This window comes from Solanum dulcamara, chromosome 2, assembly GCF_947179165.1.
Source record: "Solanum dulcamara chromosome 2, daSolDulc1.2, whole genome shotgun sequence".
NCBI lineage: Eukaryota > Viridiplantae > Streptophyta > Magnoliopsida > Solanales > Solanaceae > Solanum > Solanum dulcamara.
In genome coordinates, this window is record NC_077238.1 from 77,238,492 (window position 1) to 77,262,403 (window position 23,912).

A 23,912-nucleotide genomic window follows, 5' to 3' on the forward strand; every position below is an offset into this window, starting at 1 on the left:
TGGTGCAGATTTGATTTTGAATACGAGCGCATCTCGTGGAGCTTTGTGAGTCCGAGCTTAAGTTATCCGGGAGTTGTGGTGAGCTGCTTGGCTGTTCCGCGGCCCACACCTCACTCTATCTTTCATTTATTCTGTTATTTTAGTATTCAGGCAAGATATTTATTACGTCTAAACTGGTAATTTAGTTTCATATTTGAATCTTATTTTAGAAGCTCTTGTACTTATGACACCAAATCTTGGGTGATATTTTAGCTTTCCGCATTTCATACTTATGACAAACTTAATGTGTTGGATATTCCACTTGTCGCTTGTCTCCATACTTTATTTATTTTATTGATGCTATATAATGCTACTTGATGCTAAAATGTATCTACAAGTAGATTTTTTTATTAACTATAAGAAGAAAAGGACAAAAGTTTTCTTTTCTTAGAGAATAAAGAATGGGAGGAAGGAAATCTTGATAGAATTTGAAAAAGCAAACGACAAGTCAAATAAGGCAATAAAATATGAAAAATATATACATTTTTTATATTTCTAAGGCCTTTTTTAAAGCAAAACAAAAGGTGATCTACTATTGGTTATAGTCTTCATGACATGACATGATAAATCAAGTCAAGAAGGCGAGGCTCCTAGCAATGGAGAGAAAGGGAAGTGGGTAAGCGCGCTCCTTTCACTTAACTGGTTAGTTAGGACCTTTTTTACAATTAGTTTTATATTTTATACTATGTAATGTGTGGAATATGAATGAACAATTCTTATCTATGTTTTTTTCAATTTATAAATATCCTAACGTGTCCAATCATTTTTCAATGTGCATGCTTGCGTTTAAATAGGTTATGTGATAAACTCAAGGCAGTTTAGACGCATTATTCTCAGTTGCCTTTAACATTGTCAGTTTAATGAATATAATATCGTTTCTATAGTGCAACAACTGTTCAGTCAACGATCTATACCAACAATTCTTTTCTCCATCATTGATGTTATCTTCTCCTTCAATTTTGTGTACAAACAGGTCGATGTTGGCCCGTGCTAAAGCATGGGCCTTGCCCCTCTAGTATATGTATATGAGTTTACATCTAATCATTGGAGACCAATAGAATGGATATCATATCATTTGGTACAACGTGTAAAAATAATGTTAAATAAAGTATATTAGTATTGCTTGCATTGATAATATTTATATTAGAAATGTTTGCATTAATTATAATAAATTATTTCTTATGCATTATTTGGTTTGGTGTATTAAAAATAGCATTCATTGCATAAAAATATTTATTTATAAAAATACCCTTCACAATTATAGTGGAAAAGATCGATGTAAAAAAAGATTTTGAGAGGCAATGGGGTCTTTAATTATGTTAATGCATACATTAAAACTCTTTGCATTACTCATACCTATATATCCATGGTATTAGTAATACACACCTTAATTAATACCAGTGTTAATTATACATAACATGAAAATATGTATCAAACAAGGTATTACTAATATACAGAATTAAAGCATGCATTATTTTTGCTAATACACTCTACCAAATCACTAAAATCAATTCAAGTTATTATGTTTGAGTGAAATAATAAAGTAAATATATATTAACTAATTATGATTAAATAATAGTTACACAAATATATATATATATATATATAATATTAATTTAATTTAAACACTTAATATAAATAATTTTTTTAGATAAAAGAGAAAATATATTCACCAGTAAGAGCAACACAGAACAAATACCAACATGACTTGTGGTGCAATTGTGGGATTGTTTCACCCTTAAGTAGAGGTCTCGGGTTCGAGCCCTTGGTATGAAAAAAATCATGTTAAAAGTGTCACCCCCAAATGGGCTCTGCAGTGCACGATCCGAATTTAGTCGGGACTCCACGAGATTTGGACACCAAATAAAAAACCAAAAAATAAAAATAAAACACAGGACAGATAAGGCAAATGTCATTTTCATAGTTATATTTTAAAAACTTCTACAATGTAGTCTAGTCCAGAAAGACACTTCCTGTTGGTTGATAAAATTAAAACTCTTTCGAATTTATTTTTTCTCAAAGTCTATGGGTCGTTTGATAGAGTGTATTAAAATAATATTAAATAGAGTGTATTAGTAATGCTTGTATTAGTTATGTTTGCATTAATTATACATAGAATATTTCTTATGCATTGTTTGATTTAGTGTATTAAAAAATAACATGCATTGCATAAAAATATTTATTTACAAAAATATGCTCAACAATTATAATGAAAAAGATGTAAAAGGAGTTTTGAGGAGTAATTGGGTCTTTAACCATAATAATACAAGTATTAAATCCCCTTCCATTACTAATACCTAGAAATCCAAGGTATTAGTAATGCAAACGTTAATACACAATAGAGTGTTGCCATGAAAAAATGTACCAAACAAGATTGTCACGACTCGATCTAGGGCCTAGTCGTAAGAAGTCGATCAAAACCCGAGGGGCCTCCAACCAAGCCTCTTAAAATATCATTAAGCAAACACAAGGAAAAGTAAATGCGGAAATAACATAGAAGAAGTCTCAATCATGAATCTTTTAATGTAACTTTGACGACATAGACTCTATAACATTTGTCCAACTAATGCCTCTACTAACTAAGAAGGACGGGGGCTAAGACATGTCCCTAGATCACCCTCAATAATATGAAACATAACAAAGTCCTTTGAGGTAAGAATCAACAACTCATAACTAGTCCCAATAGATGAGTACTCACCAAACACTTCGCCGAACGGAACCTCTACTAGCCACATATAGTAGGAGCGTGATCCCCAACCCCTACATTATGAGACAATGTAGGCAACAATATGCATTAGTACGTTTGAATGTACTAAGTATATGAACATGACATGCAATGTAAATCATAGGATGCGATGATCAAATAACGTACATGATAAAAAGGCTAAGTAAAGTCATGAGGAAATCATAGTGATCAAAGCATTTAAAAGGCATATTTAAAATCATGGAAGAACATACATATGTGGGATAGAACAGTAACCGACAATAAGACCATGCGAGCTATAACATGGAATCCCGATATCTCCCCATACAATGGAAGAAAGGAAAATCTACTTGCCAAGATAGACTCTATCCCGCTAGGCGAGTCATGTACATATGCTATATGTGGATCCACTAGCTAGGCCAAAAGGAAATCCTACGGTGGCACGTAGTTATGAGACAAGAGACTTTATATAAGGACCCCCTAAGTTGAGTCTCCACCTTAAGTCATCATTCGGTGCTAAGTCAAATCCCACGAAATACATATCATAGTAATCATACTTAGCATATATCATAAACTTATGCGTAGACTTCATAATTCATAGAATAACTCCGTTTCATGTCATACTTGCAATGTGAGTATAAGTCTTTCAACTTACAATATCATACTTGGATAATTCATTAGGTTGCTTGATCACCAATATAGAGTCCAAAGTCAACTTTTCCACAGCTTGCATGAATTTCATAACTTGAACATAGTTGTAAACCGTGATCATAATTCATGCTTGAATTTAGAGTAAAATTCATATACATAGTCAATTTGGATGAAACCATGAGAATACTTTGAAATCATTGAACTCCATAATCATACTTCATGTATATCATTTTTGAAAATAGATTCATGCATGGGCATTCGTAATTCAACTAGAAATCATGCAATTTATATAGAAACATACTTATAATGATCATTGATAATAGTTAAAAACGTAATTGAAACAGCCCAACACAATTCATCAAAATTAGAGTTTAAAGACAATGAATTTTCATGAGATTTTTGAAGAAAATCTTGGGACACCATGGGAGAAAGGAACCCATGGATCAATACCCACACACCTTGGTAAAATTGACTTAGAATTGAAGAGGAAACCTTGATGAATTTGAAACCCTAGCTTGAAGTTTAGAAAAGAAGCTTTGAGAAGATCTCTTAGTCTAGCCTTAGGGAAAATTTGAAGAATAAATTGAATAGAAGGGAAATTGAAGAATTAGGTTAATATAGACTTTGAACTTGGCCATGAAAGTGTCTAGGTTCATTAAACCGAACTTGAAAAAAGACCAAACTACCCCTCATTTAATTCTGGTCGGACAGCCCTACGAGGGCTCTTTAAAATCGTAGAGGTAGTAACAAATTGTAGGAATGACTCGTCCTGCAGGCCCTGCAAAAGACCTGAAAGTTGGGGTCTCTAAAGTTGTGTCTACGAGTCGTCAATTCGACTCGTCCTACAGGGTATGAAAACTCGCAAAATACTAGCCTCTGAAGTTTGCATACGACTCACCTTTACGAGTCGTAGTCCTCTCTACGACTCATCCTGTCGAGTCGTAGAAGAGGTCACAAGAGTTACATAGTTGCAGGATATCAGGCCTGCACTACGATTCCATTCTACGAGTTGTCAAAAAATTCGTAGGCTTACACACCACACTTACCAAATTTTCCAGCCTCACTTACTTGCACAAGTCGTTTCTACGACTTGTAAGGGTCCCTACAAATCATAGACATATTCGTAAACCTGAGGACTGCCCAAATTTTCTTAAGTTCACTTTTGTTCGAGGCCTTACAAAAGTACTACTAATACACCTAATTAATGCATGCATTATTTTTGCTAACATACTCTACCAAACGACCCCTATGTTTCTTTCAAAAGAAAATGAGATGCCATGACTCTTGGAATACACATAAGCTGGGAAAGCAAACAATCATAATTACTTGCATGTAATATATATATTTTAAGTAAATATAAAATTGATACTTATTTTTTAAAGCGTAATTGAGACCGTGAAATCGAATCTAACAAAAAAAATTCATTTGATCATCCTATAGTTTTACGATCTTTTGCTGTGTAACCTGAATAATATTGTATTTTGTGAAATCCGTATGGGTGAAATTCTCATGGAAGAACGTGGGTAGAAAAATTTATCTCCTTGATAGAATACAACAACAATATACTCAACGAAATTCCACTCAATGAGTTTTGGGAGGGTAGAATGTACACTATCTTATTACTAACTCGTAGAGATAGATAGCCTGTTTTGAAATACCCACAGTTCAAGTGCATCAAACTAAGTAAACCACCTACCTTTGATAATCGAAACACAATAAAGAACATATGATATAAAGTTTGTCTTCTTGATTGAATATAACCCTTTTTAATAACTACAAAGTTTAGGGTTTAAATCCTCTTCCAAGTTGGCTAGGTCTTCCTTTACCACAAAGAAGAGTTTCCTTCATGGTAGAGTGCATTAGAAAAATAATAAACACATTAGCTTTGTATATCAACGTAATGTATACATTATACTTGATACTATGCTATGTATAAGTAATACATAAAAAGTAATGGTATTAATAATGAAAAGAATTTTCATGCATCCATTGACATGATTAAAGACACATTTGTCGCATAAAACCTCTTTCATATTTTTTTCACCTTATTTGTAGATGATATTTTTGTAAATATATTTCTTAAATATAAACTATGTAAATCAAAACTAATGTAAGTATAACTAATACCAACATTACTAATACATTATATTCAATACCAATCTCATACACCCTAAGATTATTTGGTACACATATTAAATTATTTCGATATTATAATTTTAGGATTATACTCTCTATCACATGATTAAACTTGAGATTAAATTTATATAGAGCCCGTTTGGATGGGCTTTAAGTTGGTCAAAACCAACTTAAAGCCCTTTTTAGTTTTTGGACGTGTTTGCCTAATGCTGACTTTAAGCCATAAAGTTCTTAAAGTCAGTCAAAAATGAGGATTCCTAACTTTTTTTTTCCTAAGTGCTTAAACTCATTTTCTTTGACCATAGAAATTATTTTTATATCCCTTATATTTTAACTAAATTCCCAAATTATCTTTTTTATTTTTTTAACCCTAAAATTCACATCATTTTCCTCATTTAAGCACTTTTATCCAAACACTCAACTATTTATTTATAAAAATAACTTTCAGCACTTCAAAGTTTTAAAAACACTTTATACATAAAAGTTATTTTTTTAAGCCATCCAAACGGACTCATACTAATATTTAATTAATAATATAAATTTAATACAAAATAAATTTATATTGTCCACCAAACCGAATAGAAATCTAATTTTGAAATATTCCAACTTATCTGGCGGTACCGAAACAATCCTTACACTACATCCAAACATGCCTTTCCCGCCATATGTTCCCTACCCCATAGACCCCTAGACCTTCTCGCTACGAGAGAGAGACGGTACAATTGTACTTCGTTGCCGTCAGCTCAAAATTGCGAAATCAATCTTCAATCTCCGGTGGTATCGGTGAGTTGGACCCTCAAGTAGCCGGAGAAAATGGCGGATAGGGTTTCGACAGGGAGGCCTAAGAGTCTGCAATCGGGAATTATTTCGAAAATCCGATTGGAGAATTTCATGTGCCATAGCAATCTCGAGATCGATTTCGGTGATTGGGTTAATTTCATTACTGGACAGAACGGAAGTAAGTTCTCTGCTCCCTCTTTGTATTCTCGTTAACGCACACTGTTTAAACTCCGTTATGTTCTTTGTTTGCCCCTTCACCATTGGAAAGATTCGGAGATTCACGATTTAAAGTTTATGATTTTGTAATGCTAATGAACTTGCTGATCATTTGAGTTAGTGGGTTTGGACTTTAATTATATATTTAGTAGGTTTGTCAACATATATATACGGTTTGAGCTAAAGCTATTGGGTTTGGATGAACCCATAGCTTTAATTGTGCATTTTCACTAGTCCTATGTGATAATGCAACTTACCTACCAGTTGAAGTTTATGGGTTTCGGAATGCCACTGAACCAGCTGATCATTTGAGTTGGTGGGTTCAAACTTTAGTACTATATATTTTGTAGGCTTCTTAACTCATATATATGGTTTGAGCTAAAACTAATGGGTTTGGCTGAATACATAGCTTTAATTGTGCATCCTCCTCTGCCCACCCACTAGTCCAATGTGAGAATGCAACTTACTTAGGATTTGAAGTTTATGGGTTTGGAATGCCACTGAGCAGGCTGATCATCTGAGTTAGTGGGTTTGAACTTTAGTACTATATATGTAATAGGCTTTTTTTAACACATATATGGTTTGAGCTAAAATTACTTGGTTTGGCTGAACTCTAAGCTTTAGTTGTGCATCTGCCCCTGCCCTCCCACTAGTCCTCTGTGAGAATGCAACTTACCAAAAAAGTAAAGTCTCGAGTGAGAATGCATGCGGACTTAGTATGAATATATATACCTTTTCAATTTATCAACTATATGTACAAGGTAGAACCAATCAAGATTTCTTCTTCGATTCATCATATTTCAGACTTAAAGGCTAGTGGGTATACCTTGATATTGAGTGGGCACTTGGTAAAAATATGAACTTGTTTCCTTTGCAAAGAAGGAGTACAAGTGGTAGAACTTGTCTTAGTGCTTACAAGTACAACTTCCCCAGATTCATTTTCCCCTAGTGTGTCTGCGGATTACTTATTAGAAATGTGTTCATATTTGTCTGCTCTACTTGTATAGAGGGAATTGCAGATAGGTGGTTCACTTTCAATAAGTTGGATTAAAGTGGTACTTTGAGATGCACAGCCAAGAGAATCCTTCTATCTGCCTTTAGTAATATGACTTGAGATCAAATAACTTAGTTAGTTTGGTTAATTTTTAAACTTTTAGTACTATGTATGTATGAATCATTGACTAACTTGGTGTTTGCTTTTATTATCTTTTCCACAATGTGGCTTGAGATGAACTATTTGTTGTTCGTGTATTGTTTTTTTGTTTGGTGTAGGTGGAAAAAGTGCTATACTTACAGCATTATGTGTGGCATTTGGGAGCCGTGCTAGAGGCACACAAAGAGCCAATACACTAAAGGATTTTATAAAGACGGGCTGCAGGTTTATTATTGTTTGATTATCCTTATCTCTTGCTATTTTTCAAAGAAGCATTTATTGTCCTCTATTTTGTGGATTGTGTTAAAAGCCTGTTTTTGCTGGAAGATTAGTTGTAAGTTATCATACTAATTCGCTTCCCCCCCTCCATTTTATCTCTATTTCCCTTGGGTGTGGAGAGGTGAATTGCAAGATGGTGTTTGGAATTTCTTTTGACTTAAAACTTACTTCACGGAGAGCCGAGTGTATTGCACATGTTAGATCAACAAGGTAACATAATGGATTTAAAGATGATGCCATCGTTTCTCTATTAAACCATATGTTAGTAATATGTTCTCTTCTGTTAGGTTACCTTTGAAGTTAACTGCATGACAAACTACTCTTAAGTTTTATAATATGCAAGCCAAGATTAATCCAGCTCGGAGCAAATTTGCAGAATAGTCTTTTATATCTTTATGCTCGATTCTAATGGAAGAAGTTGTTTGCTGAGTTGTTAGCAACATGGAGCATGATGCATTATTCTATTAGTGGGTATCCAAAACTAAACAAATCTAGTTGAGCCCCGAACTTTCATGATCAAATGTATCCATGAATTCTTTTTTTAACCCCTCCCTAGGAGCTCCCACCTTTTTAGCTCCCTTGGTGACTCAAACTCACAACTTTAGGGTTGGAAGTAAGGGGTGCTTACCATCCTCCCTCTTGTCATGAATAGTGGTGACACTTGGGGACCTCCTTGCTGTCATGGTTAAGGGTTAGTAGTTAGTTGACGGTCATAAAAGAGTTGCTCTCAACCTTGGAGATCATATAACTCTGATATGTATATATAGCTGAAGTTCATAATTGTGGCTAAAGAAGCTTTTGAGTTTATCTCCTATTTTTTTTTTCAATTTTGTTTGAACGGTTAAAAAGAGAACAAAGAAAATTCTGTTAGAATTGATGAAGAAAAGCTTTAAAGGAAATGTTTGTCTGAGATGATGCATGTCTAAAAAGAAAGTTAAATATGGTTCAACATCTTCAGTATATACCCATGTTATTTAGGTATGAAAGGCAAATACTTCTCTTCTTTCCTTTATATTTCCAAAAAGAAAAGAAGAAATAAATTGAATGTGTAGACCCAAAAATATTTCTCTTCTTTTCATAATGTATACAACAACAACAACATATGCAGTGCAATCCCACAAGTGAGGTATGAGAAGAGTAGGATGTACGCAAATCCTACCCTTACCTTTGTGGGGGTAGAGATGTTTCCGATAGATACTTGACTCAAAAGACTAAGAATTCGAGCACGATTGCAAGAAAATGAGATGGAAAAAAAGAATACAAAGCAAATTAAGCAACAGATAATAATAAATGCAAAAGAACAAAAGAACTATATGATTCCTAAATATAATATTACTAATAAGGAGAAGCAAAGAGGAGGCTTGCCCCCTGCCTTTCCCACATGAAGTGCGACAACACTCGGCTACCTACTAACTTCTACCCTAATCCTCAACCTCCATACCTTCCTATCTAGGGTCATGTCCTCAGTGAGCTGAAGCTGTGCCATCTCCTGTCTAATCACCTCCCCCTAGTTCTTCTTTGTTCTACCTCTATCCTCCGAGCTTTTGTTATGGCTGAACCCATTGGTAGCCTCTTAAAGTTGGCACTAATTTTCACTTAGACACCTCAACTAGGCTTTATTCATTTTAGACACTTCATGTTAGGTCCCGCTGTGTCATTTTGACACTTTTTTGACAATCAACTAAAATTACAAAGTGTATGTATTACATTCGCTAATGATGTGGTATGATGACTAATTAAAAAATGACATGTGACATTTGGGTATAAAATAATAATTAAAAGATAGATTATAAAAAAGTTAAAAGAAAAACTATTTTTCATAAAAAAAATAAAGCTATTATCTAAACCCCCACCCCACCAACTTGCCCAACCCTTCCTTCCCCAAGAATTCCCCCCATAGCCATTAGAACTCCATTACCAGTGACCATCATAAACTCCACCGTTTTACCTCTTCTTTTTTAAAAAAAATTCATATAAGGTTCATGGATAGAATTCAAGAACAAGAAGCTACACAATACATTATACCAAAATGCTAATAGTTGTTAACCAAAAGAATTGCAATGAAAAATATACAAAATGAATAGGTAAAATTTGAAATTAATGGACTAAAACGGTAGCTTTTAATTTTATTTTGCAAATGAAATGAACGGAATATTAGATTAATAAATTTGTATAATCGTTGACGAAAAAAATGGAGTGTCAGTCAAAATCTCTTGAACTCAGATCTTATTTCTTCTCTTGATGATCTTTTTCTTATTCTTTCTGTCAATTTTGATTAATATGTTAGATCTATAATTACATTGATATAGTAACATATTGGGATAAAATCTTGAAGAGAACAAGATAATAATTGTGAAAGATTCGTTAATGGTAGAATATTAAATAGGAAAAATAGAGAAAAAGAATAAAGAAGAAAAAGGAGGGGGAAATAAAAAAATAGAAAAAATGATTCTTTAGGCTCTTCACGCGCTTATTTGGAGCGAAAATCACACAAGTTGTCAAGTCAGCAAAAAGTGTCAAAATGACATAGTCCAACCTTACCTTAGGTGTTCAAAATGTACGTGGCTTACTTGAGGTGCCTAAGTGAAAAATGGTGCCAACTTTAGGGGCTGCCGATGGGTTCCACCTTTTGTTATTGTCAAACTCTCACACCTCCTTACAGGTGCACCATGCACCTCTTCTCACATGCCTAAATCATCTCAATCTCGCTTTTCTCATCTTGTTTGCCACAGAAGCCGCTCCTACCTTGCCCTGTAATGTATAAAAAGTGAACAAACAAATGGATGCATAATAACAACAACAAGAACATACCCAGTGAAATCCCACAAGTAAGGTTTGGGGAGGGTAGAATGTATGCAGACCTTACCACTACCTCGTAGAGGTAGAAAAACTGTTTTTGAAAAACCCTCAGCTCAAGTGCAACAAATCTAAGTACACATAAAAAGGAGACAATGAAGAGAATATGACAAGTAACAAAATAGCAATGCAAAGTCTACCCAAAAATGAGCCAAAAACAACAATAAAGTAATGTGATAATCGAAACACATTAAACAATATAATAGAATAGATTATTGAAAACAATAATAAAAATAAAAACAAGTACTACAATAATACAACTAGTACCATGGTAAACACCAGCCACCCTAAGCAAGACAACACTACACTACCTACTATCCTTCCACCCTAATATGTGTCCACACCCTCTTATCTAAGGTCATGTCCTTGGTAGCCTGAAGTTGCGTCACATCCTATCTTATCACCTCGCCCTAATACTTCTTCAACCTATCTCTGCTTTCCTCGTATCCTTTATAACCAAACTCTCGCACCTTTTCACTAGTGCTTTACGCATCTCCTCTTTACATGTCCAAACCATCTCAGTCTCGCTTCCCTTATCTTGTCCACCACAGAAGCCACTCCCACCTTATCCCAAATATCCTCATTTCTAATCGTATCGCTCCTAGTATGACCACACATCCATTTTAGCATCCTCATCTCCTGCATCTTTTGGACATGAGATTTTTTGCTTAACCAACACTCTACCCCATATAACAATGTCGGTCTAACCACCACTCTATAGAACTTACCTTTGAGTTCTTTTTATCACACAAGACTCCTTAGACAAACCTCCACTTCATCCATGCTGCACCAATATGATATGTGATATCATCGTCTATGTCCCCACTTCTTTGGATTATAGACCCAAGATACTTGAATCTCTCTCTCTTTGGAATATTTTGTGTGTCAAGCCTCATTTCCACACCTATGTCATGCATCACATCATTGAATTTGCACTCCACATACTCTGTCTTTGTCCTGCTCAACCTGAACCCTTTTGTCTCCACACCTCTAACTTAGCATTTACTCCATTACGCGTCTCATCAATTAGTACTATGTCATCCACAAATAACATACACTACGGCACCTCACCTCAAATCATCCATCACCAAGGCAAATAGAAACGAACTAAGAGTTGAACCTTGGTGTAATTCCATCTCCACAAGGAAATGCTCTGAGTCTCCCCCTACCATCTTGCCCGCATTTTAGCTCCTTCATACATGTCCTATATCGCCCTAACGTAGCACACTGATACACCTTTTGCCTCTGGGCAGCGCCACAAGACATCCCTCAAGACACTGTCGTTGGCCTTCTCAAGATCAATGACCACCATATGTAAGTCTCTCTTCCTTACATATAACCAAGAAATTCTCTTATTTTCTTAATGAAGAAGGAAACACTATTCAGTCTTCACAGTTGCTACAGATATCTGTGATATGTTCCTCAATTTTTTGGACTCCTGGTTCATGCCCCAAAATATCAAAGAAGCTTATGAGTGTTGGAGTTGTTGGTAACTCAGTAGATCCATAAAGAATATCTTGCAGATGATGCCAGCTTGTTTTTTGGTGTGTTTGGACGGGAAGAAACTGCAGATGCTTTGATGGAATGTCAACTCCAAATCACTCCTCTAACGGCTAGGTGTACCATACCCCCTTTATGCTTTTGGACTTTGTCAGCTCCCTATCCTTAGCGTAGGTCCATTCTAATGGAGCTGTTAATCTCTTTTTTTGCACTCTATGTATTTTGTTCTATATGCATCTTCTTGATGCCACTAAGAAAACTAATTATTTCATAAAAAAGCACTCTTTAATCTGGTATCCATCTCGTTAATCACCTTTCCCTTTCCTTTCAGCAAGACAATCTAAGTTGAGTTCTGGGTTTGAATTTCTGCTAATTTGCTTATAATGTGCTGCTCATTTGTATCTATTCACAGCCATGCCCTTGTTCACGTGGAAATGAAAAACCGAGGAGAGGATGCTTTCAAGGCTGAAACTTATGGTGACCTCATAATGATAGAGCGCAGGATTTCAGAGTCTACTAGTTCTATCGTACTAAAGAATTGCCAAGGTTTCCTATAGTGATTTCAATATCTCTTTCCAGTTGATTGGTTATGCTAGCATCTGTGGCATATAGAATATGTAATGGACAGCAATCTAAATTTACGTGATATATGATTACATCTTGATTTTTACTGAAGATATCTGTTACTGAATATGCTATTGTCTTGTGTGCTTGCTTATTTTGTTTGTTTCATTTTCCTGTCCTGGTAAAACAATGCTTTTGCCATAAACCTTCATGTCCAAAGTCCAGCTGAAACTTGTCTTCTTCCTTTTTTTCATTTTTATTTTCTGAATTTGGTTTGGCAGTTTGTTAGGGTCTTCTTAAAGCACCATGATATGGAAATCTCTGTTTGGATCTCAATTTACCTATGCTCAATTAGGTTTGAGAGTAACTTGGGTCGATATCGGTTGTGTGGCCTGATTAATTTACAATAGAGTAGTACTTTTTTCTCTTTATGTCCGTCTGTTCCTCCTCAAAGTTCCCAATTTTAGGAGTATAATCCTATTTTTCTGAAATGTAATGACCAAGTTGGAGATCGGGCTGTGCAGTATCCATGCATCATGTATTCAGTTTCAAGTTCACATTCTAAATCATTGCTTATGTCACAATTGATGATTCAGTAAACATTCAAATGCCAAAAATAAAATAAAATAAAAGTTCATTAAGCTCCTAATTTATGTTTGTGGATACAAGAGCTCAACTAAACTAAGTTACCTTGCTTGTTTTGTTATCTCTTGGGTTATGGGGTAGTAGCTTATAGATTTCTGCCTGGATCTTCTTGTTTTTCCCTGTCTTTTTTTCCTTCTTCTAATTGACATTTAACAGGTAAAAAGGTGGCTGCCAAACGAGAGGAACTCCAAGAGCTTATAGTACATTTCAATGTTAGTGCCTGCCTAAACAGGAAATTTGTTCTTAATTTTACTGATGAAGTTTGAGCTTTACTTTGCCGAGACCGGTAGACTTTTTATTCTTTGAAAAACATGAATGAGCAAGTGGAGGGCATCACTGGCTTCTTCTTTATGCCATTACAGAAACAAGGTATTCTAGATGTTGTTCATTTTTGATTATGCAGATTGATGTGGAAAATCCATGTGTAATAATGAGTCAAGACAAAAGCAGGGAGTTCTTACATTCAGGAAATTCAAAGGACAAGTTCAAGGTGAGGTGCTTAATTGCTAACGTTATTAGGTGATGGTTGTGTTATTTGATTGTCCACTTGGTAGCTTATTTTTCTGCTTTATTCATATTTCATTTGGAGGTTGGCCAGCTTTGTTCGGTGAACTTTATGTCTTTTTCTGTTTCATGTTTTTTGTTTATCAATGACAATTGCTTAGTGGAGGGAGATCCTATTTAGTGATTAATCTGCCATTATCATCATCCTTTGCAGTTCTTTTTTAAGGCAACATTACTTCAACAAGTGGAAGATCTTCTGTTTGGTATTGAGATTCAATTGAAAAATGCAAATGAACTAGTTGCTGAACTAGAGAAATCGATAAATCCTATAGTGAAAGAGCTTGATGAGTTGCAAGGAAAGATTAGAAGCATGGAACATATAGAGGAGATTTCTAATCAGGTAGACTCATTGAAGAAGAAATTGGCATGGGCATGGGTCTACAATGTAGATAAACAGTTACAAGATAAAAGCAAACGGATTGAGGAGCTGAAAGGACGGGTCCCCACTTGTCAATCTCGAATTGATCAGCATCTTGTAAGTGCTCTGGTTTTCCCTGGTGAAAGTTATGCTAAGAGTTAGAATGCCTTTGCTGGAAGCATTTTTACAAGTTTTCTTTACTTCCACGTATGCTAATGGTGACTTTTTCATTACCTTGATGTAATGTTTATTAGTATGGCAATCCTTCTTTGTTAGAAGCGGCTGCGCTTGCGGCCTTTTGGGAGATGGTGCTATCCTATTTTATAAAAAAAGAAGTGGATGATAAAAAGTGCTCCCTCCTTTCAAATTTATGTGCCGTAATTTGACTCGCCACAAAGTTTAAGAAAAGAGACTTTTGAAACTTACACATCCTATGACATTTGTGTCTATAAAAGCTTCTCATTATGTGTAAACTAGGAAGTTCATAGTTAAATTGCTTCCAAATATAGAAACATGTCTTTCTTTTTGGAACACATTAATAAGTAAAAGTGTCACATAAAATGGAACATAATGAGTAGAATGTTATTGCTCTTATTATATTATCAAATGAGAATGAACATCAGTAAGTAGACAATGGAGGTAAGATTTTTTTGATAACCGTGGTGTTCGGACCAACTTTTGTGCACCTCGACTAATTCCACAGGATATCTGCCACCTCTCACCAGCAATAAGTACCGGGTAACTTTGTCCACTGCTAGGGAAGATAGGAAGAAATCTCCTTGTGTTTTTTTGTCTATGCTAGGATTTGAACTGAGAGCTCATGGTTCTTAGCCTACTTCATTACCACTTGGGCACACCCTTGGGTGCGTGGAGGTCAGATTTTCTTCAACTAATCACATATCCTAAGTGCAAATATGAATTTAAATAACTTATCAATTGATCTTTTTGCTATCATCAAACTTCTGTTTCTTGCTTCCTGCAGATTCCTAGTGTAACTAATGTTCCCCTTCCTCGTGTATAGTAAGGTGTAATCTGGTCTTCCAAAAAAATAGCATTGAATTTTGGGATAAAGAAAGAAACCCACTCTATTTTCACTTGTTACCTCCTTCTTTGTTTCTCTCTTCTCTCTCCTCTCATCTTCCAACGGTAAGTACCTCCCACCACCCCCACCCACGACCCCCCATCCCATTCCACCTACCCCCAGGCCACCACCTCCCCAAGCGGCCACCGGCAAAGAGTATTTCCGGCCAGATCTCTCTCTCCCCTCTGTTCTCTCTCTTCATCTCTTCTTTCCTTCTTCTTTGTGTTTTTTTCCCTCTTTGACTGCAATCCGAAACCCCTACCAGTGGATTTTCGAGCAGTTTCTGCACAGGTATTTCGGCAGTTTTCGGCGAGTGAACAGTATTTTCGGTGAGTGAACAGTGTTTTCAGTGAGTGAACAGTGTTTTCGGCGAGTGAACATGTTTTATTTACTTGGAGTTGGTACCTCCTATAGCCCATTTCCTATATTTTAGCCTTATAAATTTTGCTTGCTCCGCCTAAATAATTACATATCTCACTGCTATTAGACGATTGCTAACCTGTGCTCTACTATTGATCCTTTGTTTATCTTAGATTATCCTTTCACTAGCATATATCTGCTGTTCTGACTTTAGTGAGCGATGGTAGACTAGGGTCATGTTTTCGGTTGGGATCGAGGGACAGGGTTGGGGGGGCTGAGAGAGCTTCTAGATTGAGAGTAGGGTCTTGGGATATTGAGACTTTATCAGGAAAGTCCATAGAGTTAGTTAAGATTCTTAAGAAGAGGAAGATTAATATAGCTTGCGTCCAAGAGACTAAATGGGTAGGACCTAAAGCTAAGGAGGTGGACGGATACAAACTTTGGTTCTCGGGCAAGTCGAGGTATAGGAATGGGGTAGGGATCTTAGTAGATAGCGAACTTAAGGATCAGGTGGTAGATGTTAGGAGGATCAATGATAGGATGATGACGATTAAGTTAGTCGTTGGAGGGCTCACATTGAACATTATTAGTGTCTACGCGCCACAAGTGGGGTTGGACGAATAGATAAAAAGGCGTTTTTGGGAGGACTTGGACGAAGTGGTGGCCAGTATATCGCCTACTGAGAAGCTATTCATAGGAGGAGATTTTAATGGGCACATTGGGTCTGTTTCGACGGGCTATGACGAGGTGCATGGAGGATTTGGCTTCGGGTGCAGGAATAGTGGAGGAGCCTCACTCCTGGATTTCGCAAAAGCTTTTGGATTAATGGTGGCCAACTCCAGTTTTCTGAAGAAGGAGGAGCACTTGGTAACCTTCCGTAGCTCGAGGGCAGCGACACAAATAGACTTTTTGCTCCTTAGAAAAGATGATAAAAGCCTCTGTAAGGACTGCTAGGTCATACCAAGTGAGAATCTTACGACCCAATATAAGCTATTGATCATGGATTTGGAGATAAGAAGGAAGAAGAAGAAGAGGGTCGTAGATGACCGCCCGAGGATTAGGTGGGGTCGTTTGACTCCGTCTAGTGCCCTAGAGATTGGGGAGAAGCTAACGGCTATGGAGGCGTGGGATAGTAGGGGGGATGCAAGCAGTATATGGGATAGGACAGCCAGCTGCATTAGGAAAGCAGTTAGAGAGGTATTTGGGGTCTCACGAGGCCGCCGTGGTGGGCACCGAGGGGATTGGTGGTGGAATGGAGAAGTCCAGGGAAAGGTAGAAGCAAAAAAGCAGGCATATGTGAAGTTGGTAGATAGCAAGGATGATGAAGAGAAGTGGACGAACAGGGAAAAGTATAAGATGGCGAGTAAGGAAGCGAAGATGGCAGTTTCGGCGGCTAAAACGACAGCCTTTGAACGCTTTTATGTTGAACTAGAGGTGAGAGGTGGGGATAAGAAGCTATTTAAGCTCGCCAAGGCGCGAGAGAGGAAGACACGCGACTTGGATCAAGTGAAGTACATCAAGGACGAGGATGGCCAAGTGTTGGTACAGGAATCCCGCATCAGACAGAGATGACAGTCATACTTTCACAAACTATTGAACGAAGGAGGGGACAAAGACTTTGTGTTGGGAGACTTGGAGCACTTGGACAGGCGTCGCAACTTTCGGTATTGTAGGAGGATAATGGTGGAGGAGGTTAAGGGAGCTGTTCGTAGGATGTGCAGGGGAAGAGCGATCGGACCTGACGAGATCCCTGAGGAATTTTGGAAGAATGCATTTAGGGTAGGATTGGAGTGGCTGACTTCATTTTCAAGACATCGAAGATGCCGGAAGAATGGAGGTGGAGTACAATGATTTTCGTGTACAAGAACAAGAGAGACATTCAAAGCTGCAACAACTACAGAGGTATCAAGCTACTAAGCCACACTATGAAAGTGTGGGAAAGGGTAATGGAAATGAGGGTGAGGAGAAGTATGTCTATTTCAGAGAACCAGTTTGGATTCATGCCGGGGTGCTCGACTACAGAAGCCATTCATATTGTAAGGAGATTGGTGGAGCATTATAGGGAGCGGAAGAAGGACTTACACATGATATTCATCGACCTAGAAAAGGCCTACGACAAAGTGCCAAGAGAAGTCCTATGAAGATGCTTGGAGGCGAGAGGTGTACCTGTGGCGTACATTAGAGCGATTAAAGACATGTATGATGGAGCAAAGACCAGGGTAAGGACGGTAGGAGGAGACTCGGAGCACTTTCCTGTTACGATGGGGTTGCACCAAGGATCAACTCTTAGCCCGTTTCTATTCGCCCTGGTGATGGATCAATTGACGAGACAAATACAAGGTGAGGTGCCTTGGTGTATGTTGTTCGCGGATGACATAGTCCTGATTGACGATTGACGAGACTCACAACGGAGTTAATGATAAGCTAGAGGGCTGGAGACAGACGTTGGAGTCTAAAGGATTTAAATTGAGTAGGACTAAGACAGAATACTTGGAGTGCAGGTTCAGTGGCTTGCCACGTGAGGCGGACGGGGAAGTGAGGCTTGGTACCCAGGTCATTCAAAAGAAAAGAAGCTTCAAGTATCTTGGGTCTATTATACAGGAAGATGGGGATATCGATGACGATGTTTCACATCGTATTGGTGCAGGGTGGTTGAAATGGAGACTCGCCTCCGGAGTGCTGTGTGACAAGAAAGTGCCACCAAAACTCAAAGGCAAGTTCTACAAAGTGGTGGTTAGACCGACTCTATTGTACGGGACGGAGTGTTGGCCAATCAAGAGGGGCAAAGGGAGGCCAAAGAAGTATTGAGAAGAGGTGATTAGACATGATATGACACAGTTGCAGCTCACCGAGGACAGGACCTTAGACAGGACGTTGTGGAGGACTAAGATTAAGATAGTAGGCTAGGTGACTTATCTATCCACCATAGTAGTCGTAGTTTTGCTCATTTGTTTATTAACTTTGGATTTCTACATTTGATTACTGCTTACATTTGCGGGCCAGGTATACGTTGGTTATCCTATTCATCTATAGTAGTGAATGCTTCTTTCTCTCCGATCTGTCCCTGACTTTCTCGCTCTCAGTACACATATTTTTATATTGTTTTCGATATGCTTGGTTCTATCTGACTTTGGTTTTTGTTTTCCTTGTTTCTTCTCTCTTGTTCTTCTCTCTTAAGCCGAGAGTCTTTCAGAAACAGCCGCCCTACCTTTCAAGGTGGGGTTTAGGTCTGCGTAAACTCTACCCTCCCCTGACCCCACATGGTGGGATTATACTGGGCTCGTTGTTGTACCTCCTTCTTTGTAGGAAAATCTATTTGTTATCAACTTTCTTTTGTTTCCCTGGTCACTCCTACTTAGAAAATCAATGGCAAGTAGCACTATGACTGCTCCCAGCCATTTTGTTCTGCTTGATCTACACTGGCTTCAATGGCTGCTTCAACTTTGTCTTTATTCTGTCAGGCAGATGGAGCAGAAAGGTTATATTTACTCTTGGGATTAGGAATTTCAATGGCCCTTATTTGATTTTCATGTTGTTTGGTTTATCCAAACTTCCTAGGCTGGTTCTCCATTTGTAGTGCTGCCTTTGAATGTGCCTTTTGTGCTGAAAGCTTGGTCCTTTTTATTTATTCTGGACCTAACTCGCTTTTGCCTGTGCCTATGTACCTGCTCAATCAATTTTTATATTTTGAACACCATATTGTGTTTTGGTACAGTGTCAGTACATCATCCTTCCTCTGACTGTCTGACTTTCTCGTCCTTGCCTTACCTGTGTGACCATCTTCACTGATAATGGCTTCCTAAGGGTTTTTCTGATGGCTTCCTGCAACCAGCTTTCTGTCCCGCCTAGAACCTTGGTTCCCATCATGATATTTTTGTGGTTTAAGTGGGCTCCACCAACAACCGAATTCTAAAAAAACATTCTGTTGGCTATTTTAACAAACATAGAATGGTTCATCTGTTCCAAATGAGTGGTTTCACTCTTGACATGTCCTCTATTCTGGTGTGGAATTAGAACATTACAACATCTAGAAAAACTATAGCTTAGGCTGTGACGTCTCATTACCGTTCTTACCATAAAAATATGGCACCTGAGCCTGCTCATGAGGGGAAGATTGCTAAGTCTATATAAGCAGACCACCATTTCCTTTCTCAACCAATGTGACCCTCTAATCCACTCTAACACCCCCTTTCACGCCCAGGCCCAACTGAAGCGTGGACCGAAGCCCAAACGAGGATGAAACTGGCTATGATACCATGTAAAGATATGACACCTGGGCCTAACTCAATCCCAAAAGTTAGCTCATGAGGGAAGGATTGACCAAGTCCATATAAGTTGACCACCAGTTCATTTCTCAACCAATGTAGACTCTTAACAGTTACATTTGGCTTTTGTCTCATAGATCATACTTCCTGTTGATGTTCTGACTAGACTTGCTTTAAGAACTCCTTTCTCCCTTCTACTTCTGCTTTAAAGAAAGAATTTGAAGTAGGCGTTTGGACAATATTTTGTTGAAGTTGAAAAGAGTATTTGAAATTGAAGAGAGTTTGTGGAATTTGAAGTTGTGTTTGGGCATGAACTTCACTTGAAAAATAAGTTGACGATTTATGTTTGGAAACCATTATTTCACTTGAACTACTTCTCAAACCAACATTTTAATATTACACATATAGAAGTTCACCATTTGCTCTTACCGATGGCCAACCAGTATTTGCAAATATCGAAGACCGTAATCATCCTTCATTTTTCCACATTGCATTTTTCATATTAAGAAAGAGTTCTCCGTCCTGTCGTATCCCTGCACAAAGTATCTGTGACATTTTCTAGTCAGATACTCTGATTCAATGGTTGCTATACTTTTTCTGTACCAACCCCAAATTGCTATTGAGGCGTAGTTGTTTCTCTTTCTGTACCAAAGTCATACAAGTTTTAGGCATGTTGTTAGGTACATTGTAATGTTACTCAAAACCAGAAGAGAACATGATAATTTGTCCTCGTGTATTCTGTGGTGAAACTTTGGTTTGTGGCCCTATTGTCTATCCTTTTCTTTCTCTCTTCTTGCATATTTCAGTTGTCTCTTCACATTGCTTGATATGATGTCTTATTCCTAGAACTATATAACACACTAAGCAAACTTGTTTGGTTTTCAGACGAAGATGGAGGAATTGAATGATCAGTTGACCAAGAAGAAAGCTCAAATTGCTCATATGATGGAAAAGACATCAGAAGTGAGGAGGATGACAGAAGAGTTGAAACAGAGTCTTTCTTTGGTATGTGTGCAATTTCATATATTTTGTTTCTGATTTGGATGGTGTTATTTGATATGTATGATGATGAGATGATGGTTTCATTGTCATCCTAGTTTGAGTTGTAGCTGATGCCCAGTTCTGCTACTCTTGTCATCCTATATGAATCCTCACTATTCCCATCACTCCTTCTAACCCATTCTTTATATTGAATTGTTTTCTTCTCATTTTCTTTGTCTCCTTCTTCCATATGTCCATCTAGAGTTAGGAAATCAAGTTAGCTGTATATATATGTTGATATCTTCAGTGGTGATCTATCACTTAAAAAATAAATGTACAAAACTTGCCGTGTTTTGCTCCTTTGGCTGTATTTCCTTCTGGAAAGGACTGAACACTGTATACATTCAAATGCTCTTTCTCTAGCTTTTGTTTTTATCACCAAAGCTTTTCTAATCTATGTGAATTTCATTTGTTAGGCTACAAAGGAAAAACTTGAGCTGGAAGAGGAACGGGGTCGTAGATCTAATTACATCCAAAAGATGGCAAAACGAGTCAAGATGTTTGAACAAAAAATATGTGATATGGATGAGCAAAATATTAGAGATACACAGGTTTTCTTTACCTCTGTGAATTGCTACTCTATATAATTAGTTCTCAGTACACCCTGATATTGCAACCCTAGAATGAAAGTATGCTCCTTTTTCCTAACTTCAGATATTCCTTTCAAGCCTTTCTTGATGTGATTTGTTTCCTAATTTGACAGTAGCATTCCGGTATTTAAGCTAACAGTAGTAAGTCAACTGTACAATATGGAACTTTTCCTTTACTATCTTACGGGGCAGGGATGGGTGAGGCTTTCTGATGTTATATGTTGACTTTGAATGTAGCTACTAATAATGACATAAAATTTCCTTTGTGCTCACCCTGCAAGGTCGCGTTCCATGGATGAGGTTAATGCAGGAGCTATAAACTGTAGGCATTTCTTGTGTAAGGGCTGAAACTTGTGCAGCGATGTTGAAATTGATTTTGACCTCAATAGATCTTCTCGTTTTCTATGAGTAGCATAGCCTTTTGATTAAAAAATGATACTCCAGCGTGTTTCCAGCCATGGTGAATAAGGTAGGATTTCAGGCAAGTGTCTATGCCTCTATATAAAAACTTTTCTATCAGGGGTGGTGCGACAATATTAAGTTGGGTTTGGACGAACCTAGTAGATTTTGGTTGATTTTAGGGAATCCATTAAATATGTATAAATATTTAATTGTGAACCCAGTAAGTAAAACGAGCCTTGAATTTGGTGGCAAGTTCAGAACCCATAAACTCCAAATCCTGGCTCCACCTTTGGTTATTGTAGTTTGAGGTTCAACTGTGTGAAAACTGAAAAGATTAAAACTAGTCGTGTAGGAAAAAAAATGTGTTGCTGAATTCAATTCTTCAGCTGACTAAGTGTGGGGTTTTATGTTTATCTTGTGAAAGGGATTTTACATGCTTCTATCTTCCAATTTACTGTAGGCTGAAGATCTTGATATGGAAGTGAAACTGAAGGAGTTCCAAGCTGAGATTGACAGAGCTAATGTTGTATTTCAAAGGTCACAGAATATTGTGTTCTAGAAATAGTTGATTGTGTTACTGTTTGACTCCTTGAATCCTTCACGAGTAATGTTTGTTTTTTAAGAAATTATTCTCTTTATCCAGCTGAAGTTTTTAAGCTGTAATATGGCAGGTTGAGGAATGAAGAAGATACCTTACTAGATAAAATTAATCAGGCGAAGGATCAGATAAGCAAACTTTTTCATGAGGTATGAAGATATTAGCTGATTTTCCACTGTTCAACAAGCATGACATAGTATGCGGAAAGCTTTCCGGACTTTTATAACCTTTTTGATCGATGCTGTGTTCTTTGTTTTATCTTGTCAAGATCCAAAATTGGATGAGCTATGACTGACACATATTGAGCCATTTCCCACTAAGTAAACCCTTAATCGCTTTACTGGACCAATATTCGAAATCATTTAACTCAAAGAACAGTCATAAATTGCATAATACAATAAAAATTCGTAGTTGTAAGACAGTGTCCAAAGTAATCAACAGTCACCCACAATCCATTATCACCATGGAGTATCTAAATAAAGCAGAGTCAAATAAAATTGAGACACAGCCCAAAGAAACATAACGTTATAAAGTAAAGACAAGCTTCTGCCTCCTGGAAGAATGGAAGGCTCACAGTGACAGCTGAAAGTATCGCTGGTACTCAGACGTCCGTCGCAGGGAATGCTCAGGTTCTGTACACATAAATATAAGGGTTCAGTCAGATAGATCCAGTAAGCATCCTCGATCCGTCCCTAACAATTCGGGACAAGTCTTCTATAAGAGCTATGCAATACAACCTGTGATGCAATTGTATGCTGATTGGATTGACCAAGTCTACTATGATGATGTGCCCAAAGGTTTGATCATATTGGCCACTGTGCATACGCTGATGCAACGGCGTGTATGAGCGGTTCTGTATCAAATCGAACTGGGTTCTCTTTGGCTCGATATGGTACTGACGTTGGAGCTGGCGCCCTAAGAGCTTGAATGGCTATACATGCTAGTGCGGAACTATGCACTCAAAGTGCACACACTCTGTATGTAAAAATGCAATTGTGAGCATGAGACTAGGAAAGGGTTCCTTTTGGACACCAACATATGTTGGCATCAACCACGACCTATGTTGCTCGGATCTTCCAAAAATTCCACCGCACCAGTTTTTTTTGGGGATTTAACACTGGTATGATAAC

The 23,912-nt window shown here is 37.4% G+C and overlaps 1 protein-coding gene across 2 annotated transcripts in view; it reads left to right on the top strand.

Moving 5' to 3' along the window:
* Positions 1 to 6,151: 6,151 nt before the first annotated feature.
* Positions 6,152 to 23,912, top strand: part of LOC129880813 (structural maintenance of chromosomes protein 6B-like) — a 54,220-nt gene continuing 36,459 nt past the window's right edge. The window contains exons 1-10 of one of the 2 annotated variants that reach the window (XM_055955016.1): positions 6,152 to 6,488; positions 7,799 to 7,904; positions 12,727 to 12,860; positions 13,680 to 13,735; positions 13,927 to 14,013; positions 14,242 to 14,562; positions 21,037 to 21,156; positions 21,609 to 21,743; positions 22,645 to 22,721; positions 22,856 to 22,931. In XM_055955016.1, the coding sequence (XP_055810991.1) occupies positions 6,344 to 6,488; positions 7,799 to 7,904; positions 12,727 to 12,860; positions 13,680 to 13,735; positions 13,927 to 14,013; positions 14,242 to 14,562; positions 21,037 to 21,156; positions 21,609 to 21,743; positions 22,645 to 22,721; positions 22,856 to 22,931 (1,257 nt within the window). In that variant the 5' untranslated portion in view covers positions 6,152 to 6,343. Of the gene's footprint in view, positions 6,489 to 7,798; positions 7,905 to 12,726; positions 12,861 to 13,679; positions 13,736 to 13,926; positions 14,014 to 14,241; positions 14,563 to 21,036; positions 21,157 to 21,608; positions 21,744 to 22,644; positions 22,722 to 22,855; positions 22,932 to 23,912 lie in introns of those variants that run through there. The other variant, XM_055955017.1, reaches the window with a different exon arrangement.